Source organism: Apus apus, chromosome 10 (genome assembly GCF_020740795.1).
Source record: "Apus apus isolate bApuApu2 chromosome 10, bApuApu2.pri.cur, whole genome shotgun sequence".
Classification (NCBI taxonomy): domain Eukaryota; kingdom Metazoa; phylum Chordata; class Aves; order Apodiformes; family Apodidae; genus Apus; species Apus apus.
Genome location: NC_067291.1, coordinates 18,416,236 through 18,432,585, shown reverse-complemented (window position 1 = coordinate 18,432,585; position 16,350 = coordinate 18,416,236). Strand labels below are relative to the sequence as shown.

The 16,350-nt window shown below is 42.3% G+C and overlaps 1 protein-coding gene across 1 annotated transcript in view; it reads right to left on the bottom strand.

Moving 5' to 3' along the window:
- Positions 1 to 948: 948 nt before the first annotated feature.
- The window catches only part of ALDH1A3 (aldehyde dehydrogenase 1 family member A3), a 34,721-nt gene continuing 19,319 nt past the window's right edge, over positions 949 to 16,350 (bottom strand). Inside the window, exons 8-13 of the mRNA XM_051628578.1 lie at positions 13,448 to 13,550; positions 12,223 to 12,407; positions 8,602 to 8,766; positions 6,217 to 6,374; positions 5,009 to 5,083; positions 949 to 3,691 (exon numbers count right to left, since the gene is read on the bottom strand). Of these exons, the coding sequence (XP_051484538.1) occupies positions 3,619 to 3,691; positions 5,009 to 5,083; positions 6,217 to 6,374; positions 8,602 to 8,766; positions 12,223 to 12,407; positions 13,448 to 13,550 (759 nt within the window). The 3' untranslated portion in view covers positions 949 to 3,618. The remainder of the gene's footprint in view (positions 3,692 to 5,008; positions 5,084 to 6,216; positions 6,375 to 8,601; positions 8,767 to 12,222; positions 12,408 to 13,447; positions 13,551 to 16,350) is intronic.

Below are 16,350 nucleotides of genomic sequence, written 5' to 3'. Positions count from 1 at the left end.
TCTCACACATGTATTGGTATCAGTATGTTCTTGCCCTCTATCTACACTGCAGACAAAGAAAGTAAGACAAGAATGGAAACGTATTTAGCAGAGCCCTACTAGTGATGAATGTATCTCAAAGAGGGTTAGGAAGCACCCAGACACCTGACAGTGTGGTCCATGGTCCCATCAAATTGTCTATTTTGAGGCTCACCTCAGAAGACGAAACAGATCCATCCTCCTCTGAACTGAAAGCAGCTCTGCTCTCCTTCCTCCACTGACTGTAAATGGCACAACTCATGCAAGTGGCTGCTCAACAAGTAAGCAATCAGACACAGGCTCCAGCTTTACCCTGTAGAGCACTGACCACACTTTGGCACTGTACTTTTTAAAAACAGGCTATTCTTCACAAATTGCAGAAGTGAATCCAAGTTCAGATTCCATCACAGCCCCCCCTCCGTGAGACACTGAATCCCCCAATACACACGTGCAAACACCATTCACTGTGCATTTGGTTCTGCCAGGTGGAAAAGGTACCTGGAAACTACCTCATCTCTTGTGAACCCCATGCAAGTTTCTGCCTGGGGACAACTGCTGGGTCACTGAATCAAGGGAACAGACACGATGCTGTCTGGGAAGAGGCCTCTGTATCTAGAGCAATACAAGGCCATTTTGTTCTAAACCATGAAGCTGTAACCCTTCCCAGTGTTCACTTTGATGGACACAATGGGCCAAATTCAGGCTGAAACACAAAACAGGGACAGGAGGATTGAGTTGAGTGGAAGATGCTCGCTGATGGAAAGGGGTCTTAACACATGCATTGCAAGGGCTGGAATTATCTTAGGGGACTAGTAAGTGTAAATAAAAAAAGCATTCTAGTTACTCCTCTAAAATTATTGAAGTCAATAGAAGTTTCTGCTTCCCCACCTTCCTTTATGAGCAATATCAATATGTAGCATTTAGAAACCATTTCACAAAGTTAAACATTTATTAGGAACAAGAACTATTACAAAAAGATACCCATAGTCTAAATATATACATGAGGTTTAAACATAGCATTTTCATGTACCTTTAGCTATAAAAATACATTAGATTAACTGTATCCTAATTTATAAATATAGTTCTTTTTTTAAAAAAAAAGAAAGTAGTATTTAATATGAAAGCCTTACTGTGCAATGAAAGAATATATACCCTCTAAGGGGTTATTTTAAAGTTAGTGACTAGTGTTATATAACTTAGAAAATTCAGTGTGTAGAGTCAAACCCTGATTTATACAGTAAGAGATACATTAACTTTTAAAAAACTTGATAAGGGAAAAGAAAAAAAAAAGAGGTGAAGTATATATCATACATATAAAGCCAGAATACTAGGATTTTAAGAATTTCAGATTATTTCAGATTCAACCACTGCTTATCAAAAATTAATGCAGAGATACATCAAGATAACCAGCCTTTTACTGTTTGCCTCACCTCCCTACTGTCTGACTGCAGCCCTAGAAAATGGTCAAGTAGGCAAAAGTAAAACATTTGTCCGAGAAGGTGTTTGCACCCAAAGGGTTTTACAAAAATAGAGACTTATTTACAGTGTTCCCATTTGGCCTTTCATGGGGTAGGGAGGACATTTTCTTCACCAGATGGAGAGATTTCCCTGTCTTATACACCCAGGGGAGGGCAGGCTCCTAGTTACACACAGCTGTTGGAGGTATGTCATTTCAGAAGGGGTGTTGAAGGGCCATTTCAACATTCACCAACTAATAAGGAAGTTAAGGCTCATGCAAACTTTTTCCTTACTTATCAACACCCACCTTCCTTCCTTCCCCCTCCAAAAAAAGGTCAAGTCATGCAATATAGCACGTGTTCCTGGCTGGGCATATCTCTGAGCAAAGGAAGGTACCAGTTAAATCTTTGCTTGCATCAGAGGACAGAGGTTAGACCTGCATTTCTGCTTCTAGAAAACTCCAGGCAGCAATCCTTACCAGTGCTCCACGGAGATCTGTTGATGTGCCACAAGGAACCTCTATCAGTTTGCTCTCAGAAAACAATGCCAGCAAAATCAGCTAAACTTCCTACCAAGCTGACACCACCAACTCTGCATGCTTCCAGCTCCCATGGACACGGAACTTCCCGTGTGTTTGCCAGTGGTTCTCCAGCACAGAATTGGGAAGAGGAGGGCAAGTAGTGAACCCAGGAACTGAGACAACAGGTGGCTTGTCATTAATCTAATAGTCATGTCTGGGCATGCAAAGAAGTTACTGCAGGAGATACTAAAGCATGAAGTTGGTATGACAGCCACTTCATGCCCATGCAAGGAATTTGATCTAGATGATCTTTAAGGTCCCTTCCAACCCAAACCATTCTATGATTCTATGAAGAGACAACTCAAGGCAGTCCATTCTTCAGTGAAGGATCAGCTCCTCTGTGCTTGCCACAAGTTGACAGCACTCACGAGGACAACTACTGCAGAGCTGCTGACACATTTAAGTCCAGCCATAGCTTATTCCATGGTAACTGGTTTGTACACCTACATCTTTAGCACCTGCCTTTTCATACTGTACTTCCAGAAATTCATTTTAAGCTACATTCATACAGGATAAAGAAGCAGTGAGAAGAGCTTATAACTTTTACTCTCTTAAAAATTGATCTGGCTCAAAAAATGAAGAGATGTTCACACAGCCTGAAAGTTACAGAGAAAGACAGAGCAGGACAGCTTCTTGCAACTCTTCTGCTCCCTCCTCCAGATCAGAAGGACTGGCGTGGGATGTTTTCTGTGGGATATCTACCATGCTACATGTTTCTCATTCAACTCTGCATCATCATGGTAAGTACAGTGCAAAATCCTCTTGAAAAAAGTGCTATAGTGAAGGTTTGAGATACAGTTGTGACTCATTCAGAGCCAGAAGGGTTACCACATCAGTAACTTGCATTTGCAGCTTGTGTAGCGTGTGCACACCAAAACATGGGGTTCAAAGGATACTTTAAAGTCTAGCTCTGTCAGGTGAAATACTAGCCCCAAAGGAGTCCTCTGGGAAACTCCCATAAATCTCATTCAGGGCTAGGATATCACCAACATGGAGAAAGCATGTATCTTTAGAGAGACCAAGATAGCTCTTTCAAAGAGAATTTCTTTACAGATCCTTCCATGAAAGCTTGCAGTCCCACCCCAAACTCCAGCTGCAGTCTTCACACAAACTCCTCCAACTTCAGTCAACTTGTACTAACCCTAGTGCTCAAGTCCATTTATGCCAAGTGAAACCCTTGTGCCTTTGAAGGCGTTGAACAGTCCAGGCTAATGGTACCAGAAGTCTCTCTAACATGCCAGTGATGTCCAGGTCCTTCAGGGGTACAGTTTGAAAGCAGATGTCCTGCAAACACTGCGACCAACCAGCATTCTAGTCACAGGTAGCAGAGAGATGTACAGCCAGGGACTTGTACAGTACAAGTGTGTGCTGTGCTGCCAGTAGGGTCAGTTAAAGCAGTTTTCGAAGAGCCAGTTGACAAAATGGAGTCCAGTGGATTCAGTGTTTCTAGAGGAATAAAGTTAGGTTTTTCCATTTTCCTTCCTACCCCTCCCCTCCCCCTTGCTCTGAACACATGCCCCATATGTCACATTCAGAGTGTCAGCATTTTAGGCCTTCTGTTTTCATGGATTCTTCTGGGAGAGTTTAATGGTGACCGTTTTCACTTCGGTATATTCTGCCAAAGCATATTCACCACTGGAAAAGAAGAGAAAGGAGGGAAAGGGACAAACAATTGTAGCACGTTAATGTGAGCTTCCCTAAGATAACAACTTTCTACACAAGTGCATTTTAGCCTCTGATTGACAGCTGCTGTAGATGAATGATATCAGGCCATTAAAACTAGATCTGAACTAACTGACACCAGCCATCAGCCTGGCCCACCACTTCTAATTGTGGGTAAGTACATGCACTCAAGTACACACAACTGCACCCTGTTGTAAAAGAAACATAGGATGCTTCTGGTCACAGTAACCCACAAGATGACACCTTGTACTCTCTGCCTAGTGAAAATTAAGTATGAAGAAACATCCATGTAAACATAGTCATCAGTGCTTAGACAGTAATTAAGGTTACTTTTTAACTAAAAGTCAGCTTCTGTCTACAAGATACCATATATCAAGAGGGCACAGTTGCTCCAGAAATGCATACTGATGGCAGACCCCACCACTGCATTATACCTCTGTTGGTGGAAACTGGCTCTATTCCCATGCCTTGCCCAGGGGATAACCCCTTACATCCTTTAATTAGCCAGGCAGTCAGGCAAAGTAAACCATAAGGTCTCAATATATGTGTCCCATTGAGGATTCATTCATTTGCTATGCTTAGCAAGTGAGGCATCCAATTGTCTCAGAGCAGCAGATGCACCAGAACAGCTACTGGAAATGCTTCCTGGAAATAAATCTGACTTATTAAATAAAAGATGCATTAGAATTATCTAGATTCAGTCTTCTGAATGGTGTAATAAAACCTGTTTCTCTCCTACACAAGGAGTAAATTAAGATTTAAGTCAGGTTCTCAGCTCTACCTCTAATTACAGGGTGACCTTGGTTGGTGGGATGTGGAATGATCTTGAAGATCATTCCTTCTTGTTCTAGCTCCAGCATTAGAAAGCAAGAGGTTCAAAGAGGTCTCACTATACAGCAGTCAAGGGAGGCACAGATACTGCCAAATAAAAAGGGAAGAGGTTTGGGGTGGATACCAGTGTCCCCAGCCAAGGTGTCAGACTTCTCCCTTGATCTAAAAATCTGACTAATAAGGAAAAAAAATGCTTACAAGTGGAATTGACTGGAGTTATTAAGAGCTGATAAAGCAGATTAAGATACTCCTGAAAGCACCACTCATGTTCTCACATCTGTGCTTTACATCCACATTTTACTTAACAGTAGGAGGCTTAACACCTCCCTATATGCAAGCCTGATAGTTTAAAAAGCAAATTCAACCATATTTTCACTGAGTCGTAATTCTTATTGCATTCACCATCCACATATAAACAAAATCTTGAGCAAAACTTACAGTTCTCTGCCATTGCCTGACATTTTAAAGCCACCAAAAGGAGCCTGTGCATAGAGTGCATTGTAACAGTTGATCCTACAATAAAAACACCAATTGTAAAAAGACAATTCGACACCAAGGAGAAGCAAGATGATAACAACAACAACACAAAAAAAGGCTAAAATCTGTCAGTTTTCTCTTTATACAATTAATTCCCTTGAGAAATCAGATTTTAGCAATAAAACCTTATTTTGCTACAGAAACAGAAAACATTTGAGTAGTCTGACCCACATCTCACTTCAGTCTCTAACGGTCAAGACATTCAGGCACGAGCAGGAATTTCAGCTGTGTTCAGAGCCATGCTTCAAATAAATAGTCCAACCTATTCTCTAATTTAATGAAGCACATTCTGAAATGAACATGTTTACTCTTGAACCTGTCTAAACACATGCAGGCCCCATTATCCACTTCCAGCAACAGAAAAAAGTTGGACTGCATTAGACAGTTGTGTTGCAGTAAAACAAAAGAGTTAACTCCATTTCTGTAGGCACTAGGTAGAAAAAGCTACTGCAGGTGCTTCCTCAGCATCTCAGGAAGATCAAATTACTGAAGAGAGACAGGTATGGCTTGGTGCTGTAGGACTGCACCTTCATGTACATGCAGCACATGTACCCTCCAAAGCCCATCATCCCACCTTTATGAACATATTTACTCAGAGGAAGAATCTTCCAGTGTCAACTCTTTAAATCAATCCTCTGCATGCATCAAATCAGACATCAGATAAAATTCCCATCTCGAGTGGGAAGAAAATCAGGATTCCAACTTTAAAATGATTCTATTATAAAATAAGAAGTTGGAAGCAAAACTAATTACTCAGCCTTCTGACAGTGGTGTGATGCCATCTACTGTCCACACTGAGTTGTGCATGTAAGAGCCTGGCTGACGGTACCGAAAGATCCTAAGAATTGCTTTTTTCGACAAACAGGATTTTGACAGGCATCAGATGTCTGGTGGAAATTCCTACAATCTCTACATTCCCAGCGTTTTTCAGATTAAGAACTACATCGACTGAATGAACAAACAGTCACCAGACTCTCTGGTCCTCGCCACCTGATTCTGATGAATGGACAGAGCAGAACATCAAGAATTAGTAAGATTACTAATACATCTCACCTGCAGCACTTACACATGATTCCAAACAAAGGAAACTCTGTTCCCACAGCACTCACCAGACAGTTCCAGATTGCAATGCAGAAGCTAGTGTTAGTGCCCTGTCCAGGTTCTTTGTGAACACCGCAGCCGTGAGGCCGTACTCTGTGCTGTTGGCTCTTCTTATCACCTCTTCCATGCTCTTGAACTTCATAATTGGCTGAACTGGCCCAAAAATCTGCACATATCGATTAAACATTAGTAAAATCTTTGCTAATCATGGCAATTTTGAAGTAATTACAATCAGATGCTTTGGTTTACTATACTTAAAATGTTATGTCCTGGCCTTCTAGAAGTCACTAATAGAGTCTCTGAAAAACTGCTAATTAAACTGACTTCAAAGGAAGTCCAGGGATTTAACAGTTAATATTCACTATGATCCAACAACACATCATCTGTAACAATCAAAATAAGCAGAGTTAGATATGGACAAGTTTCAAACAACTCATCCTTACTCCATTTACAACTCTCCTTTTGAACTCAGATGTTGAGGATACTCAAGAAGTAATGAATGTATTTCAAGGATTGCAGGTTTTCCTCCTTGGTTTTTAACTCCGATTTTGTCATTGTCCACAGTTGATTTGCATGCAGTGTATTTGCCACAGATGTGTTTAACCACAAACTTGGCTTCCCAGGCTTCCCAGTATAAAGCAGTTGGAATACACAATGCTTCCCAGCTTCTGGGATGGAGTCTTTCATCAAGTACAGGATTAAAGGTGGGGCCCTGTTCTTGCCTGCATGGTCTTGCAGTACAATAAACCCCCATACCAAAGGTGACATATAATCTCACTTGTGCCACCCTGAGGGCCAGGCTGAGCACTTTGCCAGGCCTTTAGGCTCATAAGTGTTTCTGAATTTCTTTGGGGAGAACCAGGTACTTGATCCCAGGCAAAGGATGAATGTGCATTTGCAACAAAGCTGCAAATGAATTAAACTGGGCAAGCTTCATGAATCATGACTTGGGATTTGGAGTCTGTTCATAACAAAAATGACCTGTCATGGGATTCTCAGATCTTATTCCCTCTATTTTTAGAATGTAGCTCATGTCCAGACTGACTGATATCTTTCCCAGGTTCCTTAGAGATTCTGTGGCAGATCTGAGACATCTAAACATTTTGCCAGAAGTGAACAGTAAGCAGCTCCATAAAAAGCACTAGGCTAAACTAAAAAAGGCAAGTGCCAGTTAAACTTTGGCAACTACTTATTTTCCATTGGGGAACATGACAAAAAGTAGATTAACTTCTATTTCAAATGAATATCACAGGATCTAATCACATGCAGCTTGTTCAATTTTTATGCCTATGAATAATGAAAGCCAGAGAATTAGATCTGCACTTTGCTGACTTCAATCATGTTTTCATATAGGAAAAAAGTGGTCAGCCTCAGGAGATTTCACCATGGGAACAGAATCTGGGATTATTTCAGACACTAAGGCTCCTTGAGAAAGGTGCTTCAGTGGCAGGATAGCAGGGCCATTCCTTCCCTCCTCACCAGCTTCAGGTCCCAGAGTTTTTGTCCCACCTTTCTGCAATAAAGCAACTGCTTTTTTACAAAGCAGTGGAGAAGACACATTATACTGTCCTCTGTCACTTTGAGTCAGTGTGTACCACAAGCTGACCAATTTCAAGTCCCCTCAATAGGAGCTACATAAGAACACATCACACACTCAACCATCCATCTGCACAGAGTGGAAAAGCTTAACTCTTTCTTCAGAAAGTCTTCCAACTTCAGGGCAAAGAATATATAGAATTGCTCCAGCCTGCCACAATTTCAGTTATTTTTACTGTTACTTCTATTTAAAAAAAAAAATAAAAAAAAAATAATAAAAAAATCAAGGATTCAGACAGAAACCCCTCCATCACCACTGCTTCTTATTCAGAAGCAGCATTTATAACAGCTGTATCTAGGTAAGGCATGTGCCTGTATTTTGCACTGTACCAAGTCTCCTGAAATGAGACCCAAAAAGCTTTAGGGTATTATTATCTACTATGGTTTTATCTGAACTTGTTAGTGTCCAAAGAGTACACTCATAGGGCCACTTCACTTATGGAAAACCAAACAAAACAGGGGAAACCAGCAAGGCATGAGAAAGAGCTGACAAACAGACACCTATTAATTGCAAAAAAGTTGCTCCTAAATTATTTGGAGGTTTTTTTTCCCTGATCTGCTCTCCCCCTTCTCCTCTCACAATTCACCCCCCATACACATACACTCCAAATCGAAGCTCACCTTGCAGATACATCATTAGTAGCATGCATTTCAGCTTTAGGCAGTTGTTAGGACACCAAAACAAGTGAAATTTCTATTGTCCTCTCAGGTTTTAACTTCAAACCACAGCCATACCTCTCTTCTTTCCCATTTACATTAGCAAATGCATATAAAGGTTCAGGTGGCTTGTACTGTACCTCTTCTTTGGCGATACGCATGTTGTCAGTGACCTCTGAAAACACAGTGGGTTTTATAAACAAGCCTCTGTCTTCAATGGCAAGACCCCCACACTCCAGCTTAGCCCCTTCTTTCTTCCCACTTTCTATCAGCTCCAGGATTTTATCAAACTGTTTTTGATCAATCTGTCAGAAACAAAAAGAAACAAGACAGCTGTGCCTTTATTATTGCTGTTCCAGAGACTGGAGCCATGATATGTGGCCCAGGGGCACATTTGCAGGGCACTGTCAAACTGAGTGAGTTTACATCTCACTCCATGATACAGCAGTCAGGCAACAAGCAAACTGAAAGACAGGACATGGGCACAGCCCTGAGCCACAGGAAACGGAAGGTGAAGCTACAAGTGATAGTTCAATCTGAACTAACTAGTTTACTGCCACATGAATGAGGTCTCCTCACTTTCCCTTCCTCTGCATCCTGGATCTGCACTCCCACGGCTCACCTCACTCCAGCTCTGGGACTTACTGACCTTATCCAGGCACTGTTTTAACTCAGGAGCACCGTGAGAACAGCCTGAAATGTGTTTTGCTGGCCTAGAGAAAAGCCAGTCCAGTTACAGGAGGACACTGAAGTTGCACAGCTGTGCAGCCCTGCACCAGGACTTGGAAGAGACATCATATACTATACCACCATGGGTCACGTGCTGGGAAGAGATGCAGAAGCCCACAGCACTTCTGATCTTTACTGGTCCTTTTTTGTGCTCCTCATGCAGCAATGTACTGCAGGTATCCTCAGGTTCCAAACAAACCAATGTTTGCATAATAACAATTAAGCAATGAAACACCTCATCACATGATGCTACAGATGGTAAACCACTTAGAGACATGTTTACAAAAAGCAAAGCTAACAAAAAAACTCTCCAAACTCATTAAAGTTATTAAATAAAAGACTCCACCTACTGCTTCAAGGTGCCCTGGGAGCCTGGGAGCTTATTCTGAATGCCAGGTATCTCCAGATGCTTGTACTGGTTCAGAATCCTTCCCTAGGCATCTGTTTTTATTTTGGCAGGGCTAGTTGCCAGTTGGGACTGTTTACATGGAGTGTTCCACACTTGACTCCTCCAGATTACGGACTATATCCTGTCCCTATTTAATCCCTGGCCACATACAATCCAAGTTTTCATGCTTTTAGAGAAATATCAAAGCTTCAGGAGGGTGTCCTTAGGGTACTTCTGGTACGCAACAAAAACAGAGAGCAGCACATCTCCTGCCACACAGATGTGTGTATCACACACCCTGTGGACAGCTTGTGCAAAGTGCTCATGTCCTCTCGTGTGTTAAGATGCTACCCAAGCAAATATCTGATACATGCTACTGCACAAGGAAATGTAGGATACAGGGTGTCACACAGTAAGTTTGGCACGTGTCATATTGTCTATTTGTCCGGTTGCTTAGTTGCCAAATGTAAATAATTTGAAAATATCTGCAAGTGCTTTCCATCCTGGCATGTCTGTGATCCAGACCAATCCAGTTCATCCACTTCACATCACAGAAAACAAAACAAGGATATTTATACAGCTGTAACTTGTTGCAAGGCAAACTATAGTTAGATGAAAAGACACTGGGGAAAGAAAACATTTGTAAAAATGACATGCAAGGGTGGAACTGTTTGTCATTGTAACTAGAGCTTGCAAGGCTTGTTTAAATTCTGTCCCCTACTCCACTATTATTTATGGTTCAAGCATTGCCTTCTATTAAAAACACATGATCTGCTAGAGCAAATTCTACTATTTGTCCATCTAATTCAAAAGAGAGGAAGGCTCTAAGGATCACTGCAAAATCTGAGAAACCCCAAATCTTCATTTCTTGTTTCATTTAAGTCAAGACTGCAAGGATCAGTTTTTCCTTTTCCAAACCCATCACTTGTAATTCTACAGAATAACACCACAACTGTGTGCAACTGACTGTTGGACATACAGTCTCTCTGCTTACATATGTTACTTTCATGCTTTAGTACTAAAGTATACAAATGTCTACAGTCTAAGGAAAGTAACAGCTGTCTTAAAATTCAAACAATAGGTTTTATGCTGAAAAACTGCTAGCAAGCACATGCAGCTCTCGTGCTTATGTTCTTCCTGTAGACCAGCTCTTATAGTCCACAAACCCCAGAATTTGAGGTTCTACAGTAACAAAACTAGTCTTGTTCAACTCTGATCCCTGTTCTAGTCCACCAGGATGTTAATCTCATCTAATGGAGTCTGCTCTGCACAATTTTATAATGCCCTGGTTAACCAGTTTGCCATCTGTGCAGATTTACTTTATTACTTCCTATGATACAACTCACAGGAATCTGAAGTTTAAAAATGCTCTTGGTCTGCATTTGGGGTTGGCACTCTACTCAAACAGTCCTGATCACCCCTCAGGTTTCTTGTGGTGTCTTTTGAATTCCAGCCAGCCAACACAGTCAGACACATGTGAGTTTTGGAGAAGTCTCATTAGAAGCATGCCTCATTTCTGCTTAAATTTGACCTATTTTTGAGCACTGCAGTTTGTATCAGCATAAACCAACACTGCAGCTGACAGAGTCTTTTCCCCACAACCATGCCATGAGTATCCATGCCAGTAGATGGTAATCCACATCAGGGAACTGACCTGAACAAAACCTTTCTTCCTCACTTCCAAAAACCCTGGTTTAGACCTGAATCAGCCAGTTCCCCAAGCTAACTCATAAGCAAGGTGCAATTTTTTCCTAATTTTGCTGAGCAGTTTGAAAACTCTTTCTAGGGAAGTTATAGGGATAGATGCAGTCCCAGCATGAACAGGGGATGTAAAACATCTTATTCCCCATGCATAAGGACACACAGTGAGGTTTTGCCATGTGTGGATAGAGTGTAAATGGGCCTACATGCCAATAAGGAGGGTGAGATGTCTCTACAGTCATCTTTTCTCTAAAGGAATCTATATAGCATCAAGGAAGAAAAACTCATAGTTCAGAACTGAGAACAGGAAAAGTAGGCTATAGATTTCTGGCATTCCCCTTTTGGTTTTGGTAGCAAACAGTGGCCCTGTTAAAAGATCTGACCCAATGATCATCTTTCTTCAGAGCTCTCCACCACAGCTCAGACTGCTTTGCAAGGAAAAAAGACAACGAAGGCTCTGGAAGCACTAATGAGGCTGGTTATGACAGTAGCTTGGCATGGCTTTTCCTCCTAATTCAGCTGAAACTTCTCCAAAGGATCACAAAGAGGGCAAAGAAGGAGAGGGAAAGGGGGAACTCAGGAGTCCCTGGGCTCTAACTGCTTGTCATCACCAACACAGCCAAGCAGCTGAATGGCCATTCTGCAGCTGCACTCTTCTGTGCATTGCTATTGCTTGCTGCAACATGCTTTGTATTACTGTACCAGGGAGACAGCCCCTTCCATAGTGAATTAAATACATTTGTTTTAAAAAAATTACAACATAACATTTCAACAGTTGTGATTAATTGGTATTTAAAATAGAGAGAAAAATAAAGCCATGATATATTACTCACCCCTCTGTGCTTCTGCTGGGACCACATTCACAACGATAATATTTACACAAGGAAAAATTAAACAAAAACACAACCAAAACCCAAACAAGAGTTCTCAAGCACACAGTTACCTGAGGCCCTTGCTCAGTTCTGGCATCAAAAGGGTCTCCAACAAGTCTCTTCTTGGCATACTCCACACTGCGCCGGACGAACTCGGGGTAGACCTGCTCCTCCACAAACACTCGTGAGGCAGCCGTGCAGCACTGCCCTTGATTGAAGAACACGCCTTGATGGGCACATTCCACTGCCAAGTCCACTGCAACATGGCCCAGGAGGGAAAAGTGTTACCACATGCACAGTTTCAGCCTTCCAGTGTTTCCAGACTTGTTTTTTCATTTCTCTTTTGAAAGCCTCTAGTAAAAATGCTGACAAGGGTCCACACCCATTGAAGGCACTCACAAGGCCTCATGCTGCCCCCAAACCAAGTCTCTGTTTCCACCCCTCTTCCTGCCTTTTGTCTCAAGGTCTAGTTTGCTGTAGTCCCCAAAACTTTCTTCCAGAAGAGCTCACTGAGGGCAGTAACCAGTTTTTCTTGCTGTGGAAATTGCGATGTGGATTCCCGGATACCGGGCATTGGCTCCTGAAGACTAGTTTCAGCAGTGAGTGGTTGGGAAGCACTGTGCCCTTCTGTTGCACAGCCAGCTCAGACCAGGTCCTTGCAATGCTCACTGTTAGCAGCACATGTACCTCTGGCTTTCAAGCTCTGCTGTGCAGGACAGTGGAGGGTATTCTCCCCAAGCCAAATAGGGTTTTCCAACCACTTTGGTGATCACAGGTTACATGTATCTCCTAGTGCTACTCATTAATTCAACAAAGTCATAACAGAACATGCAAAATAAGTCCTGCAGATCATCATAGAGGTGAAGGCTGGATTAGATGAGGACCTACAAAACTCTCCTGTCACAGGAGTATCTGCAGAGGGGCTGCATTTAAAAAAATACAAACAACAAACCTGCTTTCCCCTCTGCTTGGCTCAGACTCTGCAGTTCTGCCAACCAAAAAGAAGGCACCACAACAGCAGAAATGCACAAAAGCAAGATTTATCTGCAACTGAAGCTATCCCCAGGGTAAGTAACAGTGTAGTGGTCTGCTCATTTTCCATGGGAATGGTCCCTGTGCTAGGCAAGAGCTTCAGTGAAACAGAAACCCCTGTTCTTGGACAGGGGTTTATTCCAACTGTTGGGGTGGATGCAGTGGCAAACACCAGCCCTGCTGGCTGCCAAAGGCAGCAGAGGCACAGGGAAGGACCACACTTGTAGCATCCTACAGTAAATAAACACAGCAGCCAGTACTTACAGTCTGCATCTGCACACACAATGCAGGGGTTCTTCCCTCCAAGCTCTAATGTCACCCTTTTGAGGTTGCTTTTAGAAGCAGCTTCCTTGATCAGTTTTCCAACCTGTGGCATTGAGACACAAAGAGGACATGAGCTGTTGGGGGTAGCCCCCTAATATCGGCTCGCGACACCCGTGAAAGCTTTAACTCAGCATGTCAAGTGTGATGCTAACACAGGTAGAAGGGCCTGGTTGGTGGCTGAAGCAGGCAGAAGTCAGGGATAACATTCTTAAATGGTTTGAGTTTCCTTCTGCTGTCACATGCTGGGTCAAAACCAGCTCCAGAATTAATGTCTGATTTAGGCAGATCTGAAAGGGTGGGCTGTGTGGGAGATCTACAGGAAGGAAGTGTATCCTGAAGGTTATCTGCTACCCAGACCTGCAGAACAAGTGAGCAACACTGGCAATCAAGGTTTAGGAGTTTTACCATTAAAAAGTGAGAATTCAACTTCTCAGAGTAGAGCTTGCCAACGCAATGATAAGAACTCACTGTTCCTGTCTGTTACCACTCCCATGCCAGAAAGCCATGTACAGATTTTGACGTTTAGGAGAAAATTACTTCTTTCTTGACAGTTTAGGCTGAGCTGCTCCACACACAAGGGTAGCTGAGACATGTTTCTTCCAAGGCAATACCTGAGGATGTCAACAGACAAACTCTGTCTAGCTCTGCTGTGGCACTTTCTGCCCAGGAACCTGCTCTGACCATCTGGTAGAATTTCTCAGGCCACCCTCTCCTGAAATAAAGGCTTTACTCTGCTACCAGAACTTAAACAAAATAATGTCAAATTAAGGCTTTTTTCCTCCATAGACAAGTGGTTTAATATAAAAGGTTTTCCCTACATTGTGACTGACTGTGCCATTTCTTTTTGATACTGGTAACACCAAAACAGCAATTTCTGTTTTAAAAAGTGGAATTCTTCACAAGAGCATAAATCAAGCATAAGAATAATGTATTAATCTAATTTTGTTGAAATAGTATGAGTTTAAATTATTTGGGAGCTTCAATTGTTAAAGCAGTTGTTGTTTTTTAATGTGACCCTATATTTTAATTTCATCCTTTTGTAACTGGTTTTCTTATACTTTACCTTTGCACATGGCAATCTTCACTTCACTTCACTAGAAATACTGTTGCCCTGGAGTGGAGCTGTGAGCAAGGAAAGCATGAGGCAGCTGGCTGGCAGTGACAGATCTGCATTTCTCATGGCTTGCCTTTGTAACTTGTGCAAGACTCCTGAACATCTCTAGCTACTCAGCAGCCAAGACCTAGAGGCAGCAGCAGTGAGAGATGTACCTGCTTGCAGGTACACAACTTTGCAAGGGGCATAGCTAGCTGGCCAAGAGAAGCAACTTAATAAACTAAGGGAAACCAAGAAATCTAGATAAGAAAATGCTCATGGAGTTTAAGATCAGTATTTTCAGGCTGGCACTGAGCCTAAGCTGAGGCTTAAAAACTCAGTCAAAATGTCTTTTGAATTGGCTTCACTTCCTGGCTCAGAAACAGTAGCATTATGCTGCAAATACTGCAGAGATGCAGCTGAACTCACAGATGGGTGGAGGGGGAAGAAAACACTTCTAAATTACACATGCATTAGCAAAGAATCTGTCTCCCTTGGTGTTTCCTGCACACCCATGGATTAAGAAGACAAGCACAGTGCCTATAGGAGTTCCTTGCCTACAGGCTCCAGCAGCTGAGATTTTCCTTCTTCCACTAATCCACTGGATACTGCTTTTTCATTAAAAACCCAAACAGACCCATGTGAGCTGGGTGAGTCTATAAGCTCTATTGTTTTCACACAGCCAGCATCTAATCTGGGCTACAAATTTTTGATCTAGGATTTGGAGAGAAGCTCGTATCTGGGTAAACTCCTCGATTAGCCCAACTATCAAGAGAGTAAAAGTTCATGGTGAACTTTTACTTTATTGCATTCGTGTTTGTTCCCATGATCCCTATACAGAAACAGAGGCTTAACACACCACTCCCTATGGGGTAAGCAAAGCAGTTCGCATGTACACAAAGCCACTAGATGGTACTGTTGTTAAATGCAGCAGCTTTGGAGTGTTTAGTGAGTTACCTTTACCGACCAAGAATACCATTCAAGGTAATTTGTCATCGTTATGCAATTAGATTACACTCTGCAATTGAGAAGATACAGATAAGAATGGATTCATTCTGCAAATGCTCAGTGAGAATAACGTTATTCAGGGAAATAAAGGAGACTATATTTGCCCCAGCTGTACCCACTGGAGTCAGCATTTCCATTCTTTGGACACAGCCTCTCTTGCATATATATTGCAAGCAAAGCCTAGAGCAGTGAGTGGAAAAACATTCACATTTCTAAGAAAGCTTTTGTTGGAGAGTTTGCAGCAGTGATTACTGGAGACAAATATGTTTGTGTGCCACAGCTGTGCTCCCTTCCATGGACAAGGCCAAGCGACGTGCTCCTTTCCCCCCACAAAGGTACAGAAGAGAATGGCTGTAGGTGTCTGATAGTGTAGGGGTCTTGCTTCCACCCCTCTCCTAAGCAAGGCAGCTGTAGCTATCAACAGGAAAAAAAACTGAATAGAAGGTGATTTAACTGTGCAGGTCTCAAAAGAAGCTCAAACGTTAATCCCATCCACGTCAGCAGAGGAAGCCTTGGGCACAGGGCCATGTTTTATTTAAGTCCGAGTTCCTCAGAGGTAACTAAAGCTGAGGAAGAATTGTTCAGGGCTGACTGACATGTTTTCCAGTTGCACTCACTGGCAGGGCAGGACTGGCAGGCAAACTTGCCCAGAAGCTCCTTCAGGTCAATGACATGTTAAGTTACTGCCAGCCTCTCCTGTAGACTCTCTTACCTTAAGTGAGAGTATCTATTACTTCCAGTT